General features: G+C 40.5%; 2 protein-coding genes across 5 annotated transcripts in view; one reads left to right on the forward strand and one right to left on the reverse strand.

Annotated features, from left to right (window-relative positions):
- The window catches only part of LOC136252606 (importin-9-like), a 48642-nt gene that overhangs the window by 355 nt on the left and 25246 nt on the right, over positions 1–23041 (forward strand). Inside the window, exons 3-9 of the mRNA XM_066045102.1 lie at positions 3075–3163; positions 16495–16581; positions 16706–16935; positions 16987–17045; positions 19763–19920; positions 21873–21968; positions 22112–22224. Coding sequence (XP_065901174.1) covers positions 3075–3163; positions 16495–16581; positions 16706–16935; positions 16987–17045; positions 19763–19920; positions 21873–21968; positions 22112–22224 — 832 coding nt within the window. The remainder of the gene's footprint in view (positions 1–3074; positions 3164–16494; positions 16582–16705; positions 16936–16986; positions 17046–19762; positions 19921–21872; positions 21969–22111; positions 22225–23041) is intronic.
- LOC136252602 (uncharacterized) lies at positions 10723–13512 on the reverse strand. Of its 4 annotated transcripts, XM_066045097.1 has the most exons (8): positions 13439–13512; positions 12813–13354; positions 12524–12768; positions 12382–12466; positions 11613–11856; positions 11152–11549; positions 10970–11104; positions 10723–10917 (listed from the first exon to the last, which is right to left on the reverse strand). In XM_066045097.1, exons 3-8 carry the CDS (start codon positions 12584–12586, stop codon positions 10865–10867), a joined length of 978 nt encoding a protein of 325 aa, XP_065901169.1. In that variant the 5' UTR covers positions 12587–12768; positions 12813–13354; positions 13439–13512; the 3' UTR covers positions 10723–10864. The 4 variants fall into 4 exon arrangements, with proteins under 4 accessions (XP_065901169.1, XP_065901166.1, XP_065901168.1 ...); XM_066045094.1 differs by having other exon boundaries at positions 12524–12759; positions 12813–13507; XM_066045096.1 differs by having other exon boundaries at positions 12524–12762; positions 12813–13507.

Here is a 23041-nt window from a genome sequence, read left to right on the forward strand (position 1 = left end):
AACTTAACACCTCATCAGTTGTGTGTTATCATAATAAAGGACTTGACCTTATCAGCACAGTAACTGCTTGCGTGCGTGATCACGCGAAAGTCGTCTGGTAATAGTCCAACTTCTTGGCCCAGAAAGTGTGCATTAATAAAAGTATATGCCTGAAAAACTAGTGTAGTAGTTTTCTAAATGTCTATTTAGCTGTTGATATTCCACTAGGTCTGACAAAGTGGACCAAAGTCATCAGATGACCTTTGTGTGATTGAACATGTGGATGGCTGGGGACAAGATTATGGCTCATTAGTTTTTCCTGAATATCTTTCTAAAAGTAATCTTATCATAAGAAGCCAATCACACAAATTCTTTAATCAGTAAGCTAGTCAAATTCTTATATAATGTTATTTTGAGAAAACTGTTAATGGTCAAAAGCAGCCAAAATGTAAGAATTGAAAGCTAAATTAAGTTTGTATTGAACTAAACTTTCCTCTGCGGTGGTTTCTTCTTGATGGTCTGAAATATGGGTATGGTGACTCTTTGTGAACAGTCTTCCTTTTTGGTTTTATAGATGTTTAACAACTCCAAAGCAATAATGTTGAAGGCCTCTTAGGCTACCAGAGATAGTGTACCCGTATTTGTGCGAATGAAAATGAAGAGCAGCCTCAAGGCTTTCTCTAAATAATTTGTGAGAAAAACAATGAGAAGATACTTCTGTGCATAATTAGCTGTTTAAAGTGGTTTGTTATAGCTACGCTTCATTAGCAGCACATAGCAACGTAATTACAGAATTGCAAAATAATTCATGAATTATGAAATGTGCTAAATTACAGTGTTTACAAATCCAATTATCTAGCTGAATTAATAATAGCGAATAAAATATACATGGTTGGTTAATTGCTTAGAATGGGAGAGTATTAACTACATGGCTGCCTGGTTTTTAGAAGTAGCATAACATCAAGGGGGTTACTATTCAGTGGACTGGACTATTGGACTGGACTACTGGACTGGACTACTGGACTGGACTACTGGACTGGACTACTGGACTGACATATTTTTGGTTTTTACACATTCTGAGGTTGGTTTTATTGAGTCTTGCTAGTAAGAACCCTTTGGGTACCTGCAGCCCACTTCTAAACTCTGAAGACAAACAGTGGAATATGCGAAAACTGTCTCTTAATAATTTCGCTACTGTTCATCATGCCACTAGCTATACAACACTTATTCCTTACCTGGTGTGTAGTAATGCTGCAGGCAGTGCAGGGAACTGAATATGACAGCAATAGTTAACCAGCGATCAACTAGCCAGTAGACAATCTTTTGAGATATCCTTGAGGAGTAAGCTAGTCTTGCCAGCATGGCCAGACCTCTCTAGTCATGACAGGAGCTTACCAATTAGAGATTTTTCAGCATGGGCGCTTATAATCTTTATTTGATAAGCCCCTACACTGAAACAGCGAGACTAGTGAGAGCAAGAGTAGTGATACTAGCTTGCTCCTCAAGCTTGCTCTAAGGATATATCTTGAAGGATGTTGTCTACTGGCTAGTTGATTGCTGGTTAACTATTGCTGTCACATTCAATTCCCTGCACTGCCTGCAGCATTACTACACACCAGGTAAGGAATAAGTGTTGTATAGTGACATAATGAACAGTAGCGAAATTATTAAGAGACAGTTTTCGCATATTCCACTGTTTGTCTTCAGTGTTTAGAAGTGGACTGCAGCTGCCTAAAGGGTTCTTACTAGCAAGACTCCATAAATCCAACCATAGAATGTGCAAAAACCAAAAATATGTCAGTCCAGTAGTCCAGTCCAGTGTTCCAGTCCAGTGTTCCAGTCCACTGAATAGCGACGCCCTAACATCAACTTGTTAATTCTATCATGAAATGTCATGATTATTATGAAATGTTTGTGTTATGATTATTGCTATATACGATATATCATGGCATCACTAGTACTAATACCACATTATAACATCCAATATCTGATATTTATTCTATTACCAATACATAGACACAGCCAATACTTCAAAAGTGTAACTGATATCCCTTATTGTGACAAGTATAAGGAAAAAGTAGGAATTTAAGTTAATCATAGAAAAAAAGTAGGGAAACAAGGGAGGTCACCTGCACTTGTAGTGGATATTTAATCCCTAATTCAGTCTATACCCATGACTTGAATTAGAGATTAAATGTCCACTAGTATATCTGCAGGTATAAGCAAAATTTGTTTCCCAACTTTTTCCTATGATCCCTAATAAAACTATTTGTTTGCTTTTTTGAACATTATTATGACTGGTGAACATGTGTATACTGCATCAAAAGGAAGAATACCAGAGTTAATGGTTTGTATGAACGTGTGTCCCAGCTATCAGTTACTAACTGGAAAGTGAAGTGGCCATTATACTTTGCTTTCAGCTATGTTCAGCCCATTACACAGAGTTACAAGCAAAGAACAGTAGAAGAAGCGTCTCTGCAATCAATCCAGTCTCCACGGAAAATATGGACCATTTTTGTTATGGGAAGCCATCATGCTGCTGCAAATTGACACCTTGGGCTGTCAGCAAGAAGAAATTGCACACAAAGGAGGACAAAGGCAAGTTCATGATGTGTGCATTGTATGTACTGTGGTATGCCAAAAGGCACCTGTCCAGCTGAAACAGTGAAAAATCAAGCCTGTAACCTTAGCCATTTATCAGGTTACACTTGCCTGAAGGCATCAGGCAGGCATGCAGTTAGTCAGTCAGTAGAAAATTCCAATTGGAAAAAAATTGTTACAATTTATTGGAAGCATTTAGGGTCATACTGAAGGCACTTTTGGGCTTGGTTATACCTATCCAATACTACCAGGTGTCAGGATGATCTTGTGTTGGGTGATTTTATTTGGGCCAGAAAACCCATGATCCCTAATAATATATAGCACTGCTGTACTGTATGATATACAAGTGTTAAGATCAGCTAGTTACTAATGACTTCTTTGTAAAGTAAGAAACTGAACTAACTACAGGTGGGAAAAAAAAGAAGGAATAATTGGTAATATGATTGGTTGACCCCTCTGTGTGTATGTAACCCATTGTGTCATTGTTACCATAGAGTTTTGTCAAGAAGTCACGGATCAGCAGATGCCTCATGTTGCTCCTATTATTTTCCCGCAGCTACTACAAGTTATCACTCAACCACAAGTGAGTACATAACCACTAGATGTGTAACAGACAGTTTGTCAAATGTACTACTGTAACCTTTAACTTGTAATATGATCCTGTGGTGATTTGTAGGTTAGGTAGCTAGAGACGTGAGGGTGGAAGGGAGTGTTATTAGGGGCAGAAATGTATTTAAATGAAATTTATTTTAAGGTTACGGGATACCGGATACTACTACTACGGTTGAAGCCAAAAAAATCGTCCATTTACGCATGCTGAATATAAATTATAGTGTCAACATATCACATATATAATTGTCTTTTACAAGAACGACGGTGACGGAGGATACTCTAGAAGACACTGCACTATTAACCTTGAAAGTGCGACAATCGGCGTGCCAAATATTGTATCTTAGTGCACTTATTTTAAACGTACTTTTTACATAATATCATTGTATTTCATAGTATTTAGGTCTCCAGAAAGTAAGGAAGTAGTCGCGTCAAGGAATACAAACTGACGGCAAAATTTATGATCACTACGATGTTTTCAATCGACAATTGTCGAAAATTTTGCCCCACAACCGGGTCCATGTATCCTTTTCAAAACAAAACTCTCCGTGTTGCACTGCTAAATTTATCTGTTAACCCGTTGGTGTCTACTTTACTAAGCAGAGAGTGGCAAATGTCTAGAATTTTGGTTCGCGAGCACACAAGCCACCTTAATGTAAATTAGGACTGATAACACGCATGCGTACAAGAGTTTCGCGGTGTATCTATGGTATATCTAAGCATAGATACTATACTAATAACGCAGCCAGCTGCCTCTACACGTGTTGGTGTTGCAATTTTCGTTACGCGAAAGTTTGTCTACATCTTGTAGTGTGTTTGAAGGTAATATTATTATACATACATACATTTTTAAAATGAAAAATCTAAATTACAGTTGTAGTGTGAACAACGGCTAACAAAAGGAACAAACTTGACAGACACATTTCCTGTGGCATATATCGTAAGAGGAGAGTATCTGCTAGAAAAGAAGATAACACAACAGTTAACAACAGCACAGCAGAGACAGTTAATGATAGTAGAATAATTAAACTACAACAGCTACAGGAACATTTACAGATTATAGCTCACCATGTAGCAACTTGCTCACCCTGTGAACAGAAGTCTCCGCAGGACCACATAATATCTGTAAGGGAAGAACGCAGACAAGGACTAGCATCAATTCTTACCACCCGTTGTGCTGGTTGCCATACCGAGTTCTCCTTCTCCACATCTGTTAGAGTCAGTGGACCAACCGGTGGTCAGTACTGGGAGAGTAATTTAGCTGCAGTATGGGGCCAGATGTCAACGGGTGGTGGTCATGCCCCATTACAGGAGTCTATGGCAACTCTTGGAGTCCCAACCATGACAAAGCGATCCTTTATTGCTGCTGAGAAACGCATCGGAGAGTGGTGGTCAACTCTTCTTGAAGATTCCATGAGACAGGCAGGCCAGGAAGAGCGGCAGATAGCAATTTCCAAGAATCGCACTTGTCTGGGTGACCCAGCCATCACAGTCATCTTAGATGGGGGGTGGAGTAAACGTGCCCATAAACATTCTTACAATGCGAAAAGTGGGGTGGGAGTCATCATTGGATTAGAGACACAGAAGATATTGTTCATGGGTGTCCGGAACAAATACTGCTCAATATGTAGTCATACTGATGATCCTCCACTACATTCTTGTTACAAGAATTGGGATGGCTCTTCATCTGCCATGGAATCAAGTGTAAGAGGTCACGTGATGGACAGTCGATAGGCTCACGTGAGGTGTTTGGAAGAGCCAGTCGAGCAGAGGGCCAACAGGAGTTGTAGCTCGACTCTATTCAGTGACAGTTTGCTTTTTCTTAGGATCATAGATAATGAACTCAGTTATATTATTTTATTAAGATTGCTAATATTAAATAATATACTTTGTGTGTCAACCGGAGGCTCGGCTGCGGCCACCTGGGCTTCGAGTAGGAGGTACTACTGGGGTTCTACAACTTTGGAGGTCCTACCGAGATCCTGAAGAAGCAGACAGGAACGTGAAGGAGCTATGGACGCCTGCGTATCCTGTAAGAGAGAGGTTACGGAGGAAGAGAAGGCCATGGCGTGTGACCTTTGCGACAAGTGGGAACATGTAGGTTGTTTAAAACGTAGTGATAAGCTGACCGATGAATTGTATGATGCATTGGTTGGGTGTCGGTCTAAATCAGTGTTGTATGTTTGCACCCCTTGTCGAGCAAAGGGCACGATTACAAATCGTTTGCATATGTCAGAGTTTGAGCTTGCACGTACGCAAGATGCTAGACACGAAGAGCGGCTGGCCAGCGCGCAACGTGTCGACGAACTTAATGCTCTAGTTATGGAGCTACGTGATGAGAAGAAAGATCTCATTACCAGACAGACAAGTCTGGAAGGCGAGATACAGGTCCTCACTAAACAAATGGTGTCATTTCGGGGAAAGGGCAAATCGTCTGCTGAAATTGCAGGTGCAGAATTACAACCAGTTGTGGACAAGGTCGTAAGGTCAGAAAAACCCACTGAAGATACAAGTTTACCAGTGACCCAGACAGAAGGTAGCCACGACAGTGATGGCAGTGATTCTAGCAGTGATGCCTCCTATGCTAGTGGTAGCAATCAGAGAGGTCATCTGCCGAATAGACAGAGCAGAAAGTGTGACCCTCATCCACCGGGATTTCGTTCTCTTACTAGCAGAATAGACAAGTTTAGTGGCAAACGGGGTGACGATGATTTTGAGATATGGCTGTTAGACTTTACTGAAGCAACCAACAACTGTGGGTGGAGTAACCAGCAACGTGCCCGTTGGTTCTCATGGGTTTTGACTGGTCCTGCGAAGGCGACATGGCAACATACTGTGAAGGAACGCGACAAGGCTTCATGGTCAAAGATAGTGGAGATCTATCGTGGACAGTATGGTGTTCACCTCGACCCACGCACGGCCTATCAGAGATGCCAGGATCTACAGTACAGTCAGTTTGGGTCAGCTCAAGGTCTGCTGGACGCAATGCGTGATTACCAGCGCATGGCACCTCGTAAGTTAAATGATGAAACCCTGGAATCTATTTTGTGGAATAAGGTTCCACTAGAGCTCCAAAAAGAGTTGGGAGAGATTCCTGCTGGTTCTGTACAAGAACTTCTACAGAGACTGCTGCGTGCCGAGATAGTTATTCAAGAGAGAGCTAGACGGGGTGGTTCAGGTGAGAGAATTCCAAAGAAGGAAAGGCAGAGTGAAACTGTCTACAACAAGTTTGGCAAGGTCTCTCAAGACAAGAATAGTAGCAATAGTACTCCAACAAAGCCTAAGAACCAAGTAGAGATGTTCATGAAGGGTGTCAAGTGCTTTAAGTGTCAGAAAACAGGGCACATAGCCAGGAACTGTACAGAGTCTAAAACCAAATCATCCTTAAGGGTTGACGTTGATAGTCCGGAGACTGAGGAAGAATCTGAGTCCAGAGTAGATCAGGATGATGAAATGTGGATGCGTACAATATTATCTGAATCTGATACTCAAGCAGTAGCATTACAAGTGGCACTGAAAGGCCCAACTTATAAGGTAGACATTGTGGTTGACGGAATTAAGACAAGAGCTCTTTTAGACAGTGGTGCACAAGTTTCTTTGGCTCGACAGCAGTTACTACCTCACATTAAGCAGAAGAGTAACTGGTCCATAGAACAGTGTAGAGAAAGAAATTTCAAACTAGATGGACAACCTTTGGGTGCTGGTGGTGAATCACTGGGTGCTAAGGGTATTGTGGCCTTACAGGTCACAATTGAAGGTACTAATGTTTCTAAATGTGTACCCTGCTATATTCTAGACTCTTCAAAGCCTATTTGGAGGGGCGAACTGCAGAACTGTTGTTTGATCCTTGGTACTAATGCCATGGAGGATTTGGGCTACAAGATAATTGACAGCGTCGGACAGCCAGTGATGTCAAGCAGTCACGCAGAGTCAGCAGTGGTAAGACAAGTTGTTTTATCTCAAACCCTGAGATTAGGACCACAACAGACTAGAGTAGCTCGTGTAGAGCTGAGTGCCAATGATGATGAAGATGTAAGCAGCCAAGTAGGAGTAGTGACTCCTGATGAGTCTGTATTGGCCAGTGATTGCTGTGACTTTATGGAAGGATACTGGACTGGAGAGAGTGATTTTAACATTCCAGTAACTAATTGGGGTGTGGAGCCAGTTGTACTCACCAAAGGTACTGTCATTGGAGTTATTGATACTGTTTCTGTAGTTGAGATGGATGACAATGTTTGGAAAGATGAATCCTTTGGAACTGTTGCCGTAGTGAACATGGGTAATGGTGACCGTGAGAATCTCCTTAAGACACAATTAACTGTTGGCAGAAACTGTACACCTGACCAGAGAGTAGCCATTATTAATTTGATGAAGAAGAAGCTTGATGTGTTCGCTTTAACAGACAAGGAACTTGGAGAAACTGATTTGGTAGAGCACTCCATAGACATGAGCGACACTACACCAGTTAAGTCTCCACCAAGAAGACTGCCATATGCTCTACGCAATGAGCTTGAGAGTGAGTTACAACATTTACTAGATACAGGTTGTATTGAATCCTCAGGAAGCTCTTTTGCTTCAGGATTGGTTTTAGTCAGGAAAAAGGATGATTCCCTAAGAGTTTGTGTTGATTATCGTGGAATTAACAAGAAGACAATACCTGATCAATATCCGATCCCTAGAATTGACGACCTAATTGATGCTGTTGGTAGATGTAAAGGAAAGATCTTTACCACACTAGATCTAATGAAGGGATATCACCAGATTAAGATGGCACCTGATTCTAGAGATAAGACTGCGTTTACTTGTCACTTGGGATTATTCCAATACAGAAGGATGCCATTTGGTTTGACTAATGCTCCAGCAACCTTTCAAAGGTTAATGAATAAGTTATTTAGTGGTCGTGACTGGAGTTTTGTTTTTGTATACCTTGATGACCTTCTAATAGTGTCCCAATCATTTGAGGAACATCTTGTTCATGTTGAGAAAGTGTTACATCGGTTACAGGAAGCAGGCTTACGACTGAAACCTCAGAAGTGTGCATTTGCACAATCAGAGATCAAATATCTGGGCCATACCCTATCACCACAAGGAGTAAGACCAAATGATAGTAAGGTGAGAGCTGTGAAAGAGTTTTCTACACCAACCTGTTGTAAAGAAGTGAAGAGCTTTCTTGGATTGGTGAACTTTTATCGACGCCATCTATCAAACCTTGCCGTGGTAGCGAGACCACTCACTGCATTGACAAGGAAAGATAAGGAGACAGGGTCAACAGTATCGTTTGTGTGGGATAGTCAGTGTGAGTCAGCTTTCCAAGAAGTCAAGAGGATGCTAGTTTCAGCACCCCTCTTACATCCACCTGACTTAGACAAACCTTTCTTTTTGTGGACTGATGCTTGCGGTAAAGGATTTGGAGCCTTATTAGAACAAGAAAGTGATGATGGTAGAAGATATCCAATTGCCTATGCTAGTAGACAAACTAACGTAGCTGAATCCAGTTATGCCCCTACTGAGCTAGAAGTGGCTGCACTTGTTTATGCAGTGGAGCATTTTGAGGTTTACCTGTTGGGTAACGACTTTACTGTGTATACTGACCACAAGTCACTGGTCAGTGCATTTCTTGCCCATTTGAAGAACCAGTCTAAAGGGTTACTCGCAAGATGGTACTTGAGAATATCTAGATTTTTGCCCAAGATGAAAATTGAATATAAACCAGGATCAGCAAATGTTGTGGCTGATTGTCTTTCCAGAGCTCCTCTACCAGCTACTGAGGTCGCAGTATTGCAGATTTCTGAGAGTGATGAGTCACTGTTACAACTTGTTCATCAGGAACAGAGACAGGATCAGGAATTGGTACAGCTCATGAATTATTTAGAGGATAGGTCCTTACCTGATAATGTACAAGCTGCCAGACACGTAGTGGGTCAAGCTAAGAAGGGTTTTATTCTAGTTGATGGAATTCTTTACTATGAAGGAGGAGAATTTCCAGCCAAGCGTCGACTGGTAGTTCCAGCTCACTTACACCAGAAGATTGTGGATGAACATCACGATGGAAGCTTCGCAGGTCATTTCTCTGTGAAGAGAATGAGCAAGAGAATTGGACGCTACTTTTACTGGAGAGGTATGAATGCTGATGTGTTGAAAAAGTGTGAATCTTGTGTGAGTTGTGCTTCTGTACAGGGTTGCAGTTTTGTGGGTAAGCCACTCCTAGTTAGTGTTCCTGTGGGAGGCCCATTTGAATGCCTTGGTATGGATTTTGTTGAGCTTGATTTAAGTGAAAGTGGGAAGAGATATGCTTTAGTTTTTCAGGACTATTTAACTAAATGGCCTGAAGTGTACGCTGTGTCTGATCACAAAGCAGAGACTGTGGCTCAATGTTTAATAGATCTGATTTGGCGGCATGGAGTTCCCAACAGAATTATACATGACAGGGCACCAGAGTTTCTATCAGATGTGTTGCAGGAAACAGCTCACTTAATGGGAATTACTCAATTGCCTACTTCTGGTGGACACCCTCAAACAAACGGTCTTGTAGAACGTTTTAATAGAACTTTAAAACAAATGTTGGCTAAAGTAGTGACCAGAAGAGGCCGTAATTGGGATAAAGTGCTTGGAGCTGTCTTGTTTGCTTATAGGAGTACTCCACACCAATCAACTGGTGAAACACCATTCTACTTGGTGTATGGCAGAGAGCCTAATCTCCCAACAGCAATGAATTTTCATGTACCTGTGACTAAGTTCCCTGTGGTAGAAACAGATTACGGTGTTGCTTTGGAAAAAGAGCTTAAGTATGCCCGATCACTTGCTAAACAGAATCTGGAAACTTCTCAAAAGCAACAGAAGAAATACTATGATAAGAAGGCAAAGGGCAGTGATCTCAAGGTTGGAGATTTGGTAATGCTTAAGGTACAACCAAAGTTCAAACTTGACAAACAGTTTCAGGGACCTTTTGTAATTGTGTCACTGACTAATACGAATGCTGTCATACAGGTAAAGGGAGATGAAGATGGTGAGACGATGATTGTGTCTAGACAAAGGCTTTCTAAATGTAGTGTACAAATGGCTAAAGCAAGACCATGGTTAGGCCAATCTGGTAAACTCAGAAAAAGAAGAACTGTAAGAAAACCTAAACCTCGCCAATCTAAGTCTGCTCAAGTTGATGTGCAGGACAGTGCTATTGATTATAGAACAAGATCAGGACGGACAGTTAGAAGACCAGCAAGACTGATAGAAGATCGCCATGATGGGCAATCTTTTAAAGGAGGGGGAAGTTGTAAGAGGTCACGTGATGGACAGTCGATAGGCTCACGTGAGGTGTTTGGAAGAGCCAGTCGAGCAGAGGGCCAACAGGAGTTGTAGCTCGACTCTATTCAGTGACAGTTTGCTTTTTCTTAGGATCATAGATAATGAACTCAGTTATATTATTTTATTAAGATTGCTAATATTAAATAATATACTGTGTGTGTCAACCGGAGGCTCGGCTGCGGCCACCTGGGCTTCGAGTAGGAGGTACTACTGGGGTTCTACAAAGCATCATTGCTGAAGGCTTTCAGAAGTGTATACAGCAACATGGGGTGAAGTACAGCAAGTTCATAGGTGATGGTGACAGCTCTGTTTGGTCAACTCTGGTTTCTGCAGTTCCCTGGGGTTTCGCCATTGAGAAAGTGGAATGTGCAAATCACTCAGTTAAGTGCTTTCGCACACAACTGGAGAATTTAGTTTCCAACAATCCTAGTTACAAAGGTAGAGGAAAGTTAACGGAGGCAATGCAGAAACGACTCACCAGAGCAGCTCGCTGTGCAATCGTGATGAGGAGCAAAGAGCCAGACAGGACAACTGCCATTATCAAGCTGCAACAAGACCTCATGAATGGACCTCTCCACTGCTTTGGGTGCCACACCAACTGCAGCATAGATTTCTGTAAAACAGCACAAAAGCATAAGAACACAAACACCAACAACTCACCATCAACTTCCGCTGCATCAGTATCACCCCCGATTGTAGCTGTTAACATGCCCACAATATCAACCCCTACTCCAGCTATTAATATGCCCACTACATCCACTAGCCCAGCACCATCAGACAGCAGTACTAATACTCCACAACTTGATTTGCTTCCTACCACATTGTCAGCTTCAGCATCATCTTCTGGCCTCCATCCACCTGATGAATGTCCAGATGACCTTGATGATCTGATGACTGAACAGGCACAGCACTGGATATATGCCACAAGTGATGAGTGTCTGGACGAAGTGAGAGACATCCCAGAAGAAGATCTGCAAAACATTGACATGGGAATGATATGCGATATCCAGCGAGCTGTTAGTAGATTGGTGAGCAAGGCTCCACAGCTAATTGGTAAGCTAAAATGAGTTGTGAGAATTAATATTCAGTATGCACACACTACAGGTAATTTTACGACCAACCTGGCAGAAAGCTGGATGCATATCAGGTCGAAGTTTGACGGTGGGAAGCAAATCAATAGAGTCCAGAGCGGCTCCTGGCAAGGCCGTTGTGCTGGAGCTGGACTACGCTGCAACTTGGGACCATCTTGGGGACCACTGGCATGGGAGAAGGCTATTGGCGCTCCACCTGATGTCTTCGTGGCTTCTGGACAGAATGCTGTACAATGCTGTGAGAAGGATAGGAAGCGGAAGGCTACTGATGAGTCTAAAGAAAGGAGGAAACGGGCAAAATACTGTACAGCATCTGTTGATAACAGTATAAGCTCACGAAGAGCATACTCCAGGTAATACAAAAGTTTAGTTATTGCAGAATATGCATACCAGTTAAAGGGAACACACATTTTACCTAAGTTTCATACCAGCAAACAATTTTGGTTGTATTACAGCAGAATCACTCTTAAAGGATACTCCCTGTAGAGGACACTGTATGTTTAATTTATCAAGAGGACAGAGAGCAACCTCCTTATAGCAGTAAAATTTCAGTTGGTCCCAAAGTGTCCATTAAATAGAGGTTCTGCTGCATAGTGACTAAAATTATACAGAATAGCATTAGAATCACAATGAAATTTGCCAACTGACATGCTGTAAATTGTGTAGAAGCTTACGCACTGTACACACCACCCACTTTATAGCATAGAAGTTGTCCTTCAAAAATATGTCCACCCTGTAGTGTCCATTTTCTCTATACTTTTCATAAATATTACACAAATCCTTTTATACCATCCTTTACCATCTAGACATGATGGTGAAACTGAAGTGGATGATGTTCCCAGCCACCTCCCATGCTCCCGATTGCAGGAACTGTCATTGGCATTCTACAGAAGCAAGATACTCATTGACACCAATGCCATGAAGAGAGTTGAACTACTTACCTCACAACAGGGAGATGATGACACTGCAAGGGCAATTTGGAAAGCTGAAAGGAGGCTACACATCACCTCTTCAAACGTTAAGAATATTGACCAACGCAGATCAACTACTGCTTCTGCTCCACTTGTCCAGCGACTGCTTTACAGCAACTTCAAGGGGAACACAGCCACCCGGTATGGTTTAGCACAGGAAAGAGTCAGCTCTATCAAGTACTTGGAATGGCTGAAACAAAGTGGATCTGCTGGGGCTACAATCAACTGCAATTGTGGTTTAGTCATATCAGCTACTCACTCATGGCTAGCTGCAACACCAGACGCATGGGTCAAGGATCCATCCGCCTCACCACCAGAAGGCTTGGTTGAGTTTAAAAATCCCTATAGTTATAAGGATTTGCTCTTGCAAGAAGCGTTAGACTGCAAACGTTGTAACTGTTTGGAGAAGGCCGACGGCTCGTTATCACTGAAACGCAGCCACGAGTATCACTTCCAGATCCAGTTCGCCATGTTTTGTACGGGCAGGAAATGGTGTGACATTTTCATTCGAGCCAAGGACAGCCACTGTGAGAGGATCCAGTACGACGAAGGGTTCTGCTCCAAAGTTATTCCGAAGTTGAAGCGATTTTATTTCTGTGCCATTCTGCCTGAACTGACCCTTTCTTGCCAGCCAATACGGGAGCCCAAGGAATGGATAGACGACGAAGACAACTGGATGGGCATGGTTGAGGGTATCTCTTCTTAACTGTTGGTCGACTCCTGTGTTGCCGGCGTAGATTCGTTGCGTAGCCGTAGATTGGGATAGAAAGTTGGCTTTGTGTGCCGGTATTCCACTGCAAACTAATTCATAATAGTATATAATCTTGTAATCATACTAATTCACGTAGAATATCTATTTGTTATCACTTTATTTATTACTATTACTTGTACAATATCAACTTCTTCAGAACCCTCGAACTGAAACAGTGCCAACGTGGTGTCTCTAAATATAGATTTGCGCACAAATTACGTAAAAAATATTTTCCATCGTGTTATTGTTATATTCGGTAAGTAGCGGGTATCCCGTAACCTTAAGCAATTAAAAGGAAGAATCAATTAGTGCATTTAATTTAAAAATGATCCAAGTGATAAAAAATAGTGACACAGGAGATGAATGATGATATTATAGTTCTGTGAGAAAATCCCTACATTGGCATTTTACTTTTGTTCAATGCCAAAGTAGGGATTTTCCCACCAAGCTATGCTGTAAGACCATCATTCATCTCTACTACTTTTTATCGCTTGAGACACTACATCATTTATTTTTAAATATGTTTTGTATATGTGTGACTGTTCTATAAGGGTGACTTCTGTATTGGAGCCTTTTATCTACGTACCAGTGTGTGTGTGTCACTATTTCTATACTAGCATTATAAAATATAGCTAGACCAATAATGAGGGGGTGGGGTCATCGTGATCAAGTAAATACCGTATAGTGGGAAATTTTCGAAAGGCTAAATTTTCGAAAGAGTGCTTGATTGGAAATTTGAAAAAATATTTTCGAAACAATGCCTCTTTACCGCACCGCACCATAGATAATTCACGGAGGAAGCTAACAGTGGTTGCGTTGATCACATGCATAGCTAGAACTTGCTGCTTTGGTTATTCAGCTAGATAAATGCCCAATCTGCTGAATCTGGATTTGATAGAATCTCATCTAGCTATCCTAGGGTCTTCCTTTGTAGGTTGTTTGGCAGATTTCATGGCGTTTTTCAGCCCATATAGTTAGCTAGATGTTGCTGATAATTATAGTCTTTCTAAGACTCGTGGTGTCGTTCATGCTCGCTCATATGCGTGCCCGTGGTAGCTCCATGGCTAGCTACCTGTGTGGGCTTGTGTGTGGCCCAGTGCCTATAGCTATAATACATTAGGTCTACAGTTAACTGATATTAGTAGAAACTGCATGCGTGCTCTCGTACCTAGCTATACTTTCTTTGATTGTCACTTCAAGGCTGGGATGTAGTTTCTATTTTCGAAAACACATAGTTATTTTCGAATTTTTTTGAAAATTTAACCTTTCGAAAATTTCCCGCTATACGGTAGATTGCTAGGTCTCTGTACTCAATCATTATAGTAGGACCACAAAGGAGTAGGTGTGGCCCACGAAATAAAATCACCCAAAAAGCAACGCAATTTTCCCTGATGACGATGAGGCAGTATTGGTTACGTAGGTAAAACTAAGCCCAAACAAGCTTTCAGATCGACCCGAAACGCTTTCAGCAAGCTGCTATGGAATTTAAAAAGTAATTTGTTTAACGGAATTTTCTACTGACTGCGTAACTGACTGACTGATGCCTTCAGACAAGCGTAACTCGATAACGGCTAAGGCTACGGGCTTGATTTTTTCACTGTTCAACGTCACTTTGGCCTGACAGGTGCCTTATGACATACCGCAGTACGTGCAATGCATTCTTCATGGATTTACCTGTGTCCTCCTTTGTGTCCCATTCATCTTTGCTGACAGCGAAAAGTGTTTATTTGGCAATAGCATGTGATGGCTTCCCTTGGTAATGGAAATCGTCCATATTTGTCATAGTGGCTATTTTGAAAACAGAGGCGCTTTTCAAACAGTTCTTGATTTGTACTGCTGTGTAATGGGTTGAATATAGCCGACAACGAAACGTAATGGATACCTCCACTTTTCAGACGATAATTATTGATATAACTGGGGCGCACGTCACCATTTCTTTTGATAGTCTCGCCCCCAGCCCCTATCTGGGTCTGGGGGCAAGACTATTCTTTTGATATGCGTGGATTGCAGAGGTGCTTTTTGAACAGTTCTTGATTCAAAATGTTGCGTAATGGGGTGAACATAGCTGACAACGAAATGTAATGGATAATTCACTTTTCAGGTGATAATTGGGGCGTGCGACGTCATTTCAGATGCAGTATGCTGGTTCACCAGTCATAATAATTATTAACAAAAAAGTTAACAAACAAGTACACAGAAAAAATTGGAATTTTCAACTAGAGTAGGAACCATAGCACATCGATAAAAAGTACTGAAACAAGTTGGAGTAGTCCATGATATTAAATCACAGTAAAACAATAAGAAGTGTTATATCCCTACTGTGCATTTCCATTATGGTATCTTGAGCACAGTAGGGATATAACACTTCTTACTGTGATTTGATATCGTGCACTACTCCAACTTGTTTCAGTACTTTTTATCGATGTGTTATGTTCCCTACTCTAGTTGAAAATTCCAAATTTTTCTGTGTACTTGTTTGTTATTAATCAACCGAGAGCGTGATCTCGAATGTATTGTGAAGTTACAGTTATCTACTAGGTGTCCAGTACTTCGTAAGCGCCTTAGATAATTTTGTGGCATCTGAATATACTGCTCAAGGAAAGTGTTGGTATGGAAAATAATGCCTTGGTATGGTTTTATTGGATGAAGAAGACAACGGACCAGCCTGATTGAAGATAAAGGAAAGACAAGGTGTGCACTGGTAAGACACACACACCACTGATGAGTTTAATAAAATGGTGGCCGTGCACTGCTTTGTTTAGCCTCCAGCCTTGCGACTGTGGTCAGGCAGGTAGGCTGGCAGACGAAAATTCAAGTTTTGGTGATTTTTTTAAGAGTATGAAAAATCTTAAGATGTACGAAGTCATAGATGTGCAGTGTATTATTCTTATTGCATTGTGCCTGTACTTTTTACACTAAAATGTTGGCTCCATAAGAAGTGTTTAAATTTGATCTTCTCAACGTCCACAGAAAATTTGGTGCTGTTATCACAATGTGAACTATTTCATCAAAATTTATTACTTAGCCACTCTACTACTTGTACTCCCGTATTGTTTGATAAAGAAAAATGGTCATGTTGCTATTATATTGACAAGATTTTAATTTAGCAGATACACGTAATTTCATTTTATGACAGTATACACAACATTGTTGATCACATGTTGATCACATGATGATGGTTTACCAACAGGTGTATAGTAGTCGTACAAGGAGCAGGGCTATCACCATCTTTACAACTTGTGCTGAACTGATCTATACTATGAGTGATGTGTTCCCAGTAAGTGTGTTTTCAAAATACTCTAATTGAACAATTATTTGATTTTCAATTTCATATAACCACCACTGTATATGTTTGGTGTTATGTTCATTCCCATACTCCATTCCCTGTTCCCATACTACAGGCTGCCCCTAAAGAACTACTCAACCCAGTAATCCCCCAGTATGTGGAGACCTTTGCTGTGTTGTTGAGCACACCCTCAGGGCAACATGATGATGACATGGCTCATGTGATCCACAAAGAGGTCATTAGTTCATTGACCACTTTACTGAGGGAATTCCCTAAAATGATGGCTGGTCATCTAGCAACTGTGTTGCAACCCATCTGGAATGTTGTGATTAGTAGCACTAACGAGTATCCATGACAACAGTAGTGTTGTGTTGTTGGTCTCCTTAGCAACATTAGATATGTCCGTTGTGAGGTGAACAGTTTGATGGGGTCAGCTCAAATGGTGGACTCTGATGGTCAGTCTGTTTGTGTGTCTGTCTATTGTATGTGACTATCAGATGTGTGTGGTACATGTATATCATTACTATTGTGCAAGTATATACAGTGGAACCTGTGTTACGGTCACCTGGATTAAACGGTCCTCTGCATATAACGGCCATGGACACGAAGTCCCAAATATTTTCCCATACAAATGTATGCATTGTTGTCTGCATTAACCTGTCTAACGCGTAACGGCCAACCAAGAATTCGCCTATGAATCACTGTATACATAACTTTCTCCTTCATATAGCGGTCGCTACCTTTTATGGTGGCTTGTTAAGCCAACTGTCTGGCACCACGGCACCGTTTCAATTAATGCGCAATTATCACATTTCCTGCCGTTCAATGAATACTATATAATCTATCAGGCTTCATTGCTTAAACGTATTCAATAGCTACAACCAACATTCATAACAAGCTCACCTTGTCCTTTCTGTACTAAAAATATTACTGCATTGTGGTTGGCGTGAGCCTCTTAATAATAATCGCTCATTTATAATGGCCATAGCCACTAAAATGCTGCTGACCACCTTATGCAGGTTTTCTCTATAACAGCCACCTGTATATAAAGGCCAGATATATCTGGTCCCAAGGTGACCATTATAGACAGGTTCCACTGTATAAGGAAAATTAGGAATTTTAAGTTCAGTTAGGAAAAAAGTAGGGGTCGCCGATATACTAGTGGACATTCAATCCCTAATTCATTCATGGGTATTAGTGTTGTACTGATAGTCGTTGATCGGTAGGTATCAGCCAATATTAGCTAATTTTGCAACTATCGGTATTGGCTATGAAGCAGACAAATTAGCCAATTAACCAAAACCCACAATCAATCAGTAAAGATGGTAATAAACATGTGACAGTAAAGAAACTGGTGAACACATTAGTTAGGGGTAAAATATTTATTAGATGTAATATAACTGTTAAGGCTTGTTTGTCTGAAAAGTATGGCTGCAAGGCTATAGCAGGTTGTGTGTATGTATCAGCTGTCCACACAATTAGTTGTGGAGTAGCCAAGGGTGGGTATGAACGGTCAACCATCATAAGTAGCTAGCTCAACACTGGTTATTTGCTGCAGTAGATTTGGACAGCAAATGAACGAGTCCTTAACAGTCTATGATAGCTCACATACCACATTGTTGAGCAATGAATACGAACAAGTACAACAAAGCTTAGATATTATCATACTGAAGGCACTTTTGGGCTTGGTTATACCTAACCAATAGTGCCAAGTTGTGAGGCTGGTTTTAGGGTGATAGTTTTGGCCAGAAAAGCCCAAACCTTCATGATCACTAATATCAAGAGTATATAATAGAAGCCAAGAGTGTCGAACAGTGTATTAGCTTGTGATTAATGATTGCATAAAGTAACACAGATATTTCAGTAATTGTTCGTTTACGCGAAATGGTAATTTGAAATGCGTACATGGCAACGGGTCTTTGTACGCCAGTTTTTTCATCTTATTCAACCAAGTATTCAACAGTTATTGTACAAGGAAGGTGTAGTAAGAACCCCAGCTCGCTAAAACAATGATTGCACAAATGAGCGTGTTCCCATGCCTTCAGGGATCCGCTTGGCAGTGCCAGAACTTTAACATTAGCCAATTCCCTTTAACACTATCATGTTTTCACTTGGTTTAGTGGCTGAATCACCCATTCGATACTCTTGGTTACTATTATACACTCTTGCTAATATACAATACTACCATACTGTATGATAACAGGAACACATCGAATCCTATGGACAAGGGAGCGTGTAACTCTTTACACTACCAATAAATACTACAGGTGAAATTCAAACATGGCGTCCAGTGTGACTATGTACATAATTGGTTACATCATTCTTACACGCAACAGGGATACACTGAATGGGCTGCTACTCCATCATCTAGTGTGAAGGTAGTAAAGCTGCTTTGATAGGAAGATCGTCAAGTCAAAGGTAAAGCTTGGAATAGTCAAGTGGAGTAATTTTGCTTGATTATCGACTGTAGAAAGACTGTCCTGCTAAGCCTGTGCTACTATTCCTCCGTCATGCGTTTCCATAGCTTCGCTTCATTGCAGCAGAAATGTGATGTATTTGAACATGCTCCTCCACATAATATCCTAATTAGGAAATTTTAAAAGTTACTTATTATAGTACACGGCAGCCGTGTTTGAACTTTGTTCTTTACGAAGTTACATGCTCCCTTGTCCTTGTCCATCCCTTGTCCATCCCTGTAGGATTTGATGCGCTCCTGATGATAACAAGGAATATAAAATACAAACCAGTGTTCATTCAGATAAGTGTGTTTATTTTTCACATAACCCGTATGTTGTCTTTGGAACACCAAGTCTTTATTCTACACTGAGGTGTACCAATATGGAAATTTGTCAATATTCTGATAACTGATAAATTGACTACAGAATTACTGATTCTGATATTTGTAGTAGTGAGTTACATCTGAACATGAAAGGTTTTTTCGCTTCCTGTGCACATGACCGTGTGACCACTTTTGCACAAGTCTATATTTTTGGCATTCTCTTTTTAAAAATTGTCTCGATTTGATATTTGAACTAATCGAGTTAAATACAGTGTATCTGCTTTAAAAATCAACATTTCACCAATATCATTATATTACCCAATTGTGTATTGTACTAATAGAGTTGTTAAAGAATTCACTGTGTTCACACTACACACATGTAATCCATATTAGGAGAGTGTCTTGGGATGGAGCACGTGTTATTTGCTGTGTTTGAGTTTATTGAGACACTGGCCTGCTCTGAACATAAGAAACTACACAAGTTGGTTGCCACGGTGATGAACGACCTTGTACACTTGCTGGTCAGCTACATGCAGCCAACTGAACAACAAGTAATCATGTGATGTCATGTGATCCTGTGTGATGTCATGTGATCTTGTGTGATGTCATGATTTTACCCGTCCATGTACTAGGGCTGAGCGATACTGCCATTTTAGTATCACGATCGATACTAAAGCCACTATTCACGATACTGAATAGTTCACGATACTTACAAATAAGTCAATCATAGCTGGTGCTACATAGCATATTGTTCAGCATTCCTGCAGGAAGTCCTTATATGTGATAGCAAACTAGCCACTATCATCCTTGTTTACAGTAACAGTTATTGTAACACATGCTTTGAGGTTGTTATGGTGTTCACACCTCTCTGCAGGGGAAACCAGATGGGTGGACTTTATCATTTACAAGGATTCTTAGCCTAGTACTGCATCACAAATGGATTTTTTAATGACAGTAATGTACAGGCATGGTATCACGATAGTTAATAACAAAATATCGCGATATCGATACTTTCAAAATATCGCGATATATCGCTAAAACGGTAGTATCGCTCAGCCCTACCATGTACCACTTTGCCCACCAAACATAATATATGATCTGAAAATGTTTTGTATATTACACATAGTACATTTAGCCCTTTGACAAAGTGCAATATAATGGATACAAACACATTGGCTTGTATAATCCTTATTACTTTGTATCTGTGCACAGAAAGAGTTCACTAACACCATAATACTCATTATGAAATTCCACACTAAGCATTGCTTTGTTCAAAGATAATCTTCACTGCTAGGCTGCCAGTGTACATTATCTTTTCTCTCTGACACTCTTCATCTTGTTGTGTGTGTAGGATATGTGTGACCAGGTATGTAAAAACAGGTCATGTGAGCACAAACTATACCTCTATCATATCTCAGTATTGGACTAGAATACTTGTCTTCTGTAACTTGTATTATACAGCCAGTTACCAATGATGGCCCTAAAAGGTTGTGAGTCATGCGGTGTACAATATAAGTGAAAATTATTGCTCGGACAGAATGGCCGATCAAAAGTAAATTTGATTAGCCATTTCTGAAAATTGCGTGGCCATAAGATAGAGGTGTACTATCCTGGTGTGCAAAGCACACCCTGCAGTGTGAAGCACAAGCCTTCTAGGGGGGTCTGAGGGCATGCCCCACCAGGAAATTTTTGAAAAAGGATCACTCTGAGATTGAATCTGAGACCACTTTCAGCTACTTATCACTGAACTTTATGCACATGGATTTTACAGAGAATTAATTGTGTTTATTGAGTAATACATGTACAAAATTTGTGTTGCTGCATACATATTTTACAAAAAAAAACTATGAATCAATGTATATATTGTACAGCCAGTTTGTAGACTTAGCTGGGCTAAATGCTTTGTTATAAGTGGTGTTGAGTCAGCACAGATTGATATTATAACTATCCAACTAGCTATTGCTAAAGTTTCTCTTGTGAATAGCAATAGATCATAACTTACTCTCGAACTTTCCGTGTGCAGAACACTTTTATCACCTGACTTTCATTCCACTTTCTCCAGCCAGTGCATTCTCTACAGATTCTAACCACGAAATGGCCATCTTATACTTAATATCGTACCTCCACTTCACAAACATTACTTTCTTTTCTTCTCCTGGAACGTGCCACAATTGGGATAAATACGAGGTGCAGTGCTCTAGCTTACGTATGCGCATTAAGTTGCTGCTTCAACGGGATCGAGACTTCATGTAGCGATTAAATAGCTTCGGTAAGGAAAGGTAACGATACAACAATAATAATAACTATAATAATACATGTTATAAAGACTAATAATAAAGAATTACGGTTGTAAAAATTTGATTGGCACAAATGGCCAACCAATGGCTACGTTGATCGGTCAACAGCGTCACTTGGTTGGAAAATGGCCGACCGTTATATTGTACTTGTCATGTATGTTGTTATGACATCATGTGATGTAATATGACATCATTTGACCTCACAGGTGGAGACATGGATTAGTGATGTTAATGATTTTGTATCAGATGAAGCTGATGACCTCAGCTATAGTGTACGTCTTGCTGCCCTTAACCTTATAATGGTATGTCTGTCCCATTTGTCTGTCCGCCTGTGTGTGTGTCCCATATTGAGTCTGTCCTGTACATGTGTGTTCCTTATTGGTCACTGAAGTGTAGTATAGTGGTAGTTGCTATAGTGATGTGTTGTCATGGTTACCTGTTGTAGAGTATGGTGATGGAGGAGGGGTTGACTTCACTATGCCTACAAGCCATCACCATGGCGATTAGTAAACACCTTCAAGAGGCAGCTACTATAAGAGCCTCAGGAAATAATAACTGGTAAAGTGTACTACTGTGTTAGTGAACTGTATGAATGTCACTTGTGTCAGCTATTGTGTGTAGTAGTAAATGTGTCATGAAATTTGTGACCGGATTTGCGAAAAGGAGTCTTCCACACACATCCACTTTACAAACTTTGACTATTCATAACTTGAGATGGGAAAAAGTTATTGACATGAAATTTGGTCAGTAGTGAGCAATATCAACATATATAGGTTGTTGGATGGAGGTTTGTATCTTTCTTGAACACTAAGTTATGATCTTCCAAATTCATAAAATTGTATGAAATCCGGTCACATTTGGTAATAGATGTATAGTAAGTATAAGTTAAAATTAGGAATTCCAACAAAGGAAACATCTTGGTTCAAAATCTAGAGCCAAGGATGTGTTTGGATAATGTCTTGTGAGCTTGTCCAGTAATTCAAATGAGCAATAAAATTAACACATCTACCATAATGTAATAGAATTCCAGTTGAAGAACTAGTGTATCATACAGTATATTAGGGATTGTGAAGAAACTGGGCTTTTTGGCAAAAAATAATAATAAAAATCACCCTAAAACCATGATTAATTTCCCTTCATCACAGCTTGGCAGCATTGGCTCAAAAATGTCTTCAGACCAACCCCAATGTCCTTTCAAAACATTTCTATGAAATTTTAAAATTTTTCTATTTAACAGAATTTTACGCTGACTGACTACAGGGATTTGCGAAGTTCTTGCAAACCCGTAATTTAAAACGTACGCACATGCGCATTACTTTGCAGTTGAATTATTGGCGCCAACTAACAGTAAAGGTGGCCAACTGCTTGTGCGTAT

The sequence above is a fragment of the Dysidea avara genome, chromosome 4 (genome assembly GCF_963678975.1).
Source record: "Dysidea avara chromosome 4, odDysAvar1.4, whole genome shotgun sequence".
Classification (NCBI taxonomy): domain Eukaryota; kingdom Metazoa; phylum Porifera; class Demospongiae; order Dictyoceratida; family Dysideidae; genus Dysidea; species Dysidea avara.